At 42.9% G+C, this 8,119-nt stretch overlaps 1 protein-coding gene across 1 annotated transcript; it reads right to left on the reverse strand.

The window, feature by feature from the left end:
• Nucleotides 1-653: 653 nt before the first annotated feature.
• IL17F (interleukin 17F) lies at nucleotides 654-7,250 on the reverse strand. Its single transcript, XM_046006903.1, has 3 exons — nucleotides 7,224-7,250; nucleotides 2,259-2,461; nucleotides 654-1,117 (listed from the first exon to the last, which is right to left on the reverse strand). The coding sequence occupies exons 1-3, from the start codon at nucleotides 7,248-7,250 to the stop codon at nucleotides 877-879; spliced, it is 471 nt and encodes a 156-aa protein (XP_045862859.1). The 3' UTR covers nucleotides 654-876.
• Between the last annotated feature and the right edge of the window lie 869 nt (nucleotides 7,251-8,119).

Consider the following 8,119-nt stretch of genomic DNA (forward strand, 5'->3'; position numbering starts at 1 on the left):
TGTGGTAATCACTTCACTATAGAGAGAGAGGCAGTCATCATGCTGTTCATTATAAATTTACGTAACATTTTTTGCCAATTTATGTCAGTAAAACTGAGGAAAGAAGTCCTCAAGATCACACACATACACACACAGTAATGATTAAAATAACAACAATAATAAAATGACACAGTAGTCCTCTAATGAGGAACTGACGAGAAACTGTGAAAAACAAATGACAAGTATTAATAGAATTTCAAAATCTTGAGGGCCCCAAGCTCTGTGAGTACAAGCCAAGACTGGAAACAAACACCTGAAGCATTTTTCAGTCATTAATACTTTATTATATTAATACTTGATATATTAATTTTCTCCTAAAATTTTATATAACATCATAAATAAATGGACAGTTTCCTTACAAATAGGAGCATGAAGCCAACCTCTCTATGTAGCAAATCTTAATAAACATGTGTGCTAGATCCTTAACCCATTCCTCCCCCCCATCCCACCCCGCACAGCACCTCCCACACACTCATATTGTGGTTACATTTTCTGCATTTTCATCCCCACAGAACAGAATTTACCAACAGAATTCCCCGGGGAACGGCACCGAATCACAGTGAGGGCAGGGCTAGGATGTATTGGTCACCGTGCACATACACGCCGGCCACACCCGCCTTCCTTCTCCTGCGTCCGTTTGCAAGGGGTTGCGACCATGGAACAGCTCAGGACCAGATAATGATTCGGAAGCGCCCCAGGAAGTTGACACTATATGTAAGACAGAGCTTTGAGAACTCCGTGCAGGAGGCCGATGAAGTGGAGAGGATTGGGACCACAGAGGACTTGCTGCAGAGCGCTGGGTAAGGACTAGCATTTCAGGGCTTCTTCGGCGGCCGTTCAGGCGCTCAGAGCGCGCACGATGGGGGTGACGCAGGTGCAGCCCACAGTCACCAGCACTTTCTCCAGCCGGAAGGAGCGAGAGCAGCCCCGGGGCTCCCTCCGCAGGACCAGCACCTCCTGCTGGATGGGAACTGAATTCAGGGAGCTGTCTTCCTGCCCCTCGGCATTGATGCAGCCCGAGTACCGGCACTGGGCCTCCGCAATCTCCGACGGGAACCGGTGGGGGTCCTGGGTGATGCTGCAGGGGGAGAGGACAAAAGCAGATGATGAGACGAGGGAGAAGGAAATGGGCGGTGCTGGGCGCTCACCTGGAGGGAGACATTTCCAAGTGAGCAGTGCAGGACTGCAGCCAGATGGCCTGGATCCATCCACCCACCGCTGGCAGGTGCTTAACTGCCTAAGCCTGTCTCCGCCACTCTAAAATGGGAATTCTCACAGGTCTGTTTCTTCGGACTTTTGAGGATACTCAATGATACAAATGCACATGAAACGCTCTGTCCTGGCATTCAATAAATGTCAGACCTTTTATTTTTCATTACACTGTTGTCATTATTATAATTGTTATTCATCCTTTGCCTAGATATATGGATCACTGGTAAATATAAATATCTAATATGAAACCTACAAAGCCTGCTGCTTGGAAAGAAAACCGAAGCCCCAGACATCTGTGAACCCAGCACATTCTCTCAGTTTCTCCTTTCATAGTCCCCTCTGCTAGGCTCAAAGGTAGTAAAGTCATGCCAGCCAACTTGCCACTACATCCACTCCCCTCCTGTAGGAAGCCATGCAGGCAGCCCCAAAAGCATTTCTAATTGTCCCTGGAATCTGTTTTCATAAATCTATTTGGAGCATGTAGATGAGTGCTTGGTACTCGCAGATCTGACACATCAGACAGTATCATAGGAGGGTACGCTGAACACCCCATCCCGGTCTTGCAATCCCTTTCCCAAACTGGCCTTTCTTGTCTGTTCTACCCTCATCCCTATTCCTTGAAGACTGATGTCTAATCTGAGTGAATCACTCCATAATGACATTTCTGGTTCCCACTTATCCCCATGCAGAGATCATTATGTGGGCTGTTTTAAAGAGCCCTCTTTTCCAACACAGAAATTCTGTCAATTCCAGCATAGGGCTTCATGAAGCAGGAAAAGGCAGAGTGTCAATGAGACATTGGAAAGAAAATAGCAGGACCTCTGACCACATAGGAGGACCTAGCCCACAACAGCAGGAAAAAATGTGAGCTCCTGAGCAAAGTGGGATTTCTGTTTTTAAGAGTAAATATTAGGGCTTTACCTTTTTTCTCTATTTTCTAAATTTTCTGTTAGAATAAATTAACATATTTTCAAAAGAATGTGAAGATCAGTCTCATTTACACTTACTTGTAGTCCCAGGGGGAGATGGAACGGTTCTGGAAATTTGAGACGGAAATACCCCGGTTTTGCCTGAGGATGCGGATGTCAACCCTCACACTGTTATCCTCCAGAGGAGGGCACAGGGCGGCATCCCCTGCTTTGGGGTTTTTCCAAGCTGTGACCTCCCTCAGGAAGGTGAGCCCCAACATCACCAGGAGCAGGGACTTGACCTGGAAAATAGAGAAGGTTGAGTTGGTTAGGGACTCAGGTGTCATTTGCTGGCAAGAGGCACCCCATGGTTTAGCTGAACTCAGGGTCCCCAGTGTTTTATGGGCCCATGGCTTCTTTCTGAACCTCAGGTCCTCACCTGAAAATGGGAACAGTCACACATGAAAATATCAGGGTGCCAAACTGACTAATAAACTCATTAGCCTGGTGATTGAGCCTCCCACACTCTGAGAGCTCCTCAACAGTTGAACAGAAAGGTATCAGGATCTGGGACTGGGTTTAAATCTTGACCTGGCCTCATCACTGAACCTCTGGTTTCTCTTGTTTCCGACTGGATTATAATAATTGCTTTATAATAATATTCACAAGATTAAATGTAATATTCTGTATAAACCACCTATAAATTTATCTAATAAAGGGTTAATAAATGATAGTTCTTGGGGTTTTTTTTAGATTTTATTTATTTATTTGACACACAGCGAGAGAAATCACAAGTAGGCAGAGAGAGAAGAGGAAGCAGGCTCTCCGCTGAGCAAAGAACCCAATGCGGGACTCGATCCCAGAACCCTGGGATCATGACCTGAGCTGAAGGCAGAGGCTTAACCCACTGAGCCACCCAGGCACCCAGTAGTTCTTGTTTTTATTTCCAAACTCATATTTCATGAATTCTCCACAAAATCCTTCCTCCCAGACATCCCTCCACCTAGAATACACAGTCCCACCTCTACCTGTCCTAATCCTACCCTTCCATCAAGGCCTCACCCTAAGGTGGTCTTCTCTAGGAACTGTCTCTCAAAAGTCATTCATTTAGAAATATGTTCATTTTCCTTAAATCATAAAGTACTTGCCATTTAGCATTGAATGCCACAGCATTCAAGTACCATGTCTTTACTGTCTGGAAATGTACTACTTTTGTCCAGGTCAGACAGGCACCTATCGGATTATAAGTTCCTGCAGGAGAACATACCACAGAACCTGTGTCCCACAAATACTTTCTGGATGAATGGAAGAGCAGGTGAGTGAATGAATGAACAAAACAATACAGTTAAATTCAAAACATTAAGAAAAATACTGCGCAAAACTAACTGCAGCAAAGTTCCGATTATCCACGCTCCCTGAAAGAAGCAGGGAGTCAAGGAATGTGCATCAAGGAATGATGCACAACAACAGAGAATATGGAAACTACTTGTCTTTAGCTCTAAAACATATATTCTTTATACTTACATTGAAATATCGGTCTATTGATGTTACGGGAATGCACAAAGAAAGAAAGCGCTCTGTGAAGACCTAGCTAAAAGAAGAACTACAAATCTCTCCAGCTCCCCTTTGTTGCAACCATGTTCTGCTCCCCCCACCACCACCACCCACACTTACTGGGGATGGACAAGGACCATCACCATCTCTCAACATACTGCAGAATAAATAAGAGTTGAAGCTGCGTTGCTTTCATTCTCTGGGTTCAGTGTTACTCAGGCTCACACCTTCCATGGATTAAGGTTGGGGGGTGATTAGACATCTCTGCTTAAAGGACCTCCTTTTTATATTTTGCAGATGTCAGAGGTAAAAAAATGACAAGAGTATGCAGAAAGGTCACAGTGTCAATTTCCTGCACTAAGGTAGCTGATACTAAAAAGAAGTTGAAAGCAAGATTGACTCTGATAAGCCTGAAGTAAGCTGATTTGCCTTCAGATAATGGTCACTTGTCTATTTTCATCTACTACAATCATTCATTCATTCAACTCTTTCTTGACTCTGTATGTGGTAACTCAGGACACGTGCTCTAAAGTCAGATGTCCTGAGTCCGTAACTCAGTCAGGACTCTGACTAGCTGAGATTCAATTTTCTCCACCAGAAAATGTGAAGATTAAATGATACCATTCACATAAGGGAGGAAAAGCACTGCCAGCACGTATAAGGATTCAGCACAGAGGGCTCGTAGGTCGACCTTCTCTGATGATGTACAATGGACAGGAAAGATGTGGAATTTGCCCTCATGCATCTTCTGTTGGGACAAAGCGCTAAGAAATAAATTCAAAAAGTTTAAAGATACCTACTTAGACCAGAGGGTTCTAAGCGTCCCAAGCCTTCCAATCACTTCCTTTGGTTTCTTAACGAAATTCCTTCTGTGTGTTTCCTCTTTCCTCTTCGGTATCAAATTCACTGAGTCACTTCTAGCTTTCATTATCAAGCTTTAAAGTCACTATATCTTTGGGTGATATGATTCAGCAATCATTTCCATATGTCTAACAAATCACTGTATTTGCTTATAGAGTGTGTTAGAACATGCCTTCACATCTTTGAATACTGGATTCTCACAACTCCCTCACCAGGTAGGTAAGCTAGCATTAATTATCCCAATGAGACCGGTGAGAGTCATGCCTGGTAAGCAACAAACAGCTTGGTTGGGTTCACCAGCCTGTTGGTACCAGTTGGGGGACTCAAACCTAGGTGTTAGTACGGTTGCTATTGAAGTCCATTATTATTATCAAGATAGAGCCACTCATGGTGTTTAATCCTAGCTTTATCCCACAGGAGGAGCCACGCATTGTAAGCAATGTGGCAGCTGTGTCAGAACTGCATGAACGTTAGAGGTCACAGAGCTCCTTATCAGGAAATCAGATGATGCCTGCAAATCACTCTAGTTTTCTCCACAAAGCTTTTGACCCGAAACTGTAGATTTTAGTGGTTATGCGCCAGAGGCTTTGATATGGTTCTTGTTGATTCTTAAGAATGACATACACAGCACTTCTTCTCTGAAAGGTTCAGAGCGTCTCATAGATATGAATTCCTATAGATCACCTATGAGGCAGAGAAATAGGTATCACTCCTAATCTGTACAACAGGAAACAGAGGCAAGAGAACACACCACTGAAGCTGGGCGCTATCAGGACGTTGACAGCCCAACTCTACTGCAAGCTCACCTGAGACCATCTGAGTATTTGTCTCCTGAACTTCTCTGTCATGTGTGCTCACCCCTGGGTAGGAATGTGCTGCAGAGCCTGGCCAGTTTCTATGCCTATAGGAATTTGCCCCAACTACTTACTGAATATGTCCAACCAGTGTGCACCTCTGACCATCTAATCCTATTTTTTTTAAATATTTTATTTATTTGACAGAGAGAAATTACAACTAGGCAGAGAGGCAGGCAGAGAGAGAGGAGGAAGCAGGCTCCCTGCAGAGCGGAGAGCCCAACGCCCGGCTCCATCCCAGGATCCTGAGATCATGACCTGAGCCGAAGGCAGAGGCCTTAACCCACTGAGCCACCCAGGCGCCCCTGTCTAATCCTATTCTAACGCCCTTACACTGTCATGTTTCTTGCAGATGACCCAACAGAGTACCTCAAACAAACCAGAAACAGAAATGGCTCTGGTTAAGCCATTAAAAAAGCTATCCTAAAGATTCTTTTAGACACAATGGCTTCAAATTCAGGAATCTTGCCTTTGAACCATTCAAAGAGAAGCATATTGTACTGGATGTTGGTAAACCTAGATTCACATCCCAGTTCTTATGGACAGTACCCAGTGATGCTAAATCACTTGGCCTAATTGAGCTGTTTTTCATCTGTAGGATGGAGAAAGTAGTCCCAATCTACTTCCCTGGGTTGACAAGAGTTTCAGAGGTAAAAATAATATTATTAATATTAATATTTAATACATTGCATGCTTTCTCTATCCTTGTTGGTTAATATATTAAAATGATCAATTTAACTAAAAACTAAGCCAATTCAGAGTGCATATCAGATTTAGTCATTTTCAATGCTATCAATTAATCTCCCAAGAAAACCTCTGAGGGAAATGCCATTATTATTCCCCTATATAGTTAAGGGAATAATTGTGCACAGAGTGGCTAAGTAATTTATCCCAAATCCCACATTTAGTAAGTAGTGGAGCCAGGTCTGTCTGACACCAAAGCCTGTGAAAACTATTGCACTTTGCTGCATTTCTGGTATTCTCTACAACAATACATAAATACAACATAGTACTATCATCACCATATGCCATGACCTTTTATGAAATCCAAGCTCTTTTAAGTTAAAAGACTTGCAAGTGGAGGGAAAAAAAGAGAACTATTTAAGCCAAAAATATGGCGTATAATTTCCCAAGCCCTGTTTTCAAGGCTCCTCTACGTTATTCTTCCCAGGCTTTACCTGACTAATGCCGGGCCAGATTCTAAACCCAGGAGAAATAACTTTCCATCATACTAACATCTCTATCTCCTCCTCCATGAGGAATGAGACAATGCAAAATTCATCAGTTCTCTGAGACATAGCAACTTTCCCTCCTCTGGGAGCTATCCAAAGTTCAGTACTGAGGGGTTTCACTTCCTTCATCCTGGGCATTCTGTCTACTTGTAGTCTTAATGGAATCATTAAAGCTTTTGGGACCCCACTTTCCTCAGCGAAAATACATGTGTACTATTCCTAAAAGGCTGGAAGTCCCCGTGATGAGCTAAGAGTTTCAGACCCATCTAATTCTATCGTGGTGGCCGCAGAGGAGATCATGTCCAGCTGTCTCTGCCACCAGACATGAGCGAGCTACCAACTACCCATGCAAAAGCCACCCTATGGAGACCTATGTTTTGCACCGCATTATAACTTCTAGCTATTTGTTCTTTTTCTCCACCAGACAGGGGTCAAAATTAAAGTCAGTTCTGTCCTTAAGAAATGTCTCCTATAAAGACACCAATCGGGCCTAATTCCTGAGGAATCTGCTCTCCTGAAATCCTAGGGTTGACAGCTGCAAAAGAAGAATTGTTTTTACTCACCATGGCCGTGTTGCGCAGGAAGGTCATCCTCATTTTGCTCTGGTTGCCTGCTTTGTGTAGTAAACTCTTCCTGTGTGTGTCACCCTATACGCCTGTGCTGTGTCAATGAGAGTACCTGTCGGTTTTATACCAATCACTGTCCTTATTTCGACTGACCTCCTTACTGTCTTAGTTGTGGTTACCCCAGAGTTACTGACGAATGTAGTTTTTTTTTTCTATTCCACTTCCTGAAGGGGAATCAGAGAGGGACCCTAAAAGGGGATGACGGAAAAAGGACCAAATCTTCCTTTTCTTCCACCCCCCCCTTGTCCTCAAATTATAGCAAAATTCTTAACTTACTACAGAGATGAACCAAATTACAAATTGCTGCCATGATCTTTTATGTTCTTCCCCAAAAGGCTAACGACTCTTGTCACGCACCATATGTTCTACTTTCCAGTCATGCGATATGAACCACAATTTAAGAGGGAGATATGTCATCCTTAGAGGGTCCTTGGTATTAAATGAGAGGACTATCTTTAGCGTTACTTTATGAATGGGAAAACAAAACCAAAGAAATTAATGACATCGGTAAGAGATTCAGAATTATATCCGCAGGTAGCTTCATAGATTCCCTGAACAAATTCTATTTTAATCCCATGCTTAAAATCCTACTTATGCTTAATAAATAATCATTTTCATAAAACATATAATTGGCCATTATCTTGGCCATGCTGACTGAGGATTTTTTAGCAGAAATGAAAAAGCTCAAGTAGAGCTTTTGAATGCTCTAACATAATTTTAAATGACCTACAGAAAGTTAATTTTTCTCTGTTCCATTTAAGTCAACAAAGTTTTATTAAGTATGTACTATATGTCCAGTAATGTATTCTAGGGATACACAGATATTTCTAAAT

Source organism: Meles meles, chromosome 5 (genome assembly GCF_922984935.1).
Source record: "Meles meles chromosome 5, mMelMel3.1 paternal haplotype, whole genome shotgun sequence".
NCBI classification, from domain to species: domain Eukaryota; kingdom Metazoa; phylum Chordata; class Mammalia; order Carnivora; family Mustelidae; genus Meles; species Meles meles.

Excerpts from the sequence above, each read along its gene's own strand:
- IL17F (XM_046006903.1), bottom strand. The coding sequence starts at position 7,250 with ATGACCTTCCTGCGCAACACGGCCATG. Across the intron at positions 2,462-7,223 it reads TCCTGCGCAACACGGCCATG|GTCAAGTCCCTGCTCCTGGT; the intron begins GTGAGTAAAAAC and ends TCTATTTTCCAG. Across the intron at positions 1,118-2,258 it reads ATCTCCCCCTGGGACTACAA|CATCACCCAGGACCCCCACC; the intron begins GTAAGTGTAAAT and ends CTCCCCCTGCAG.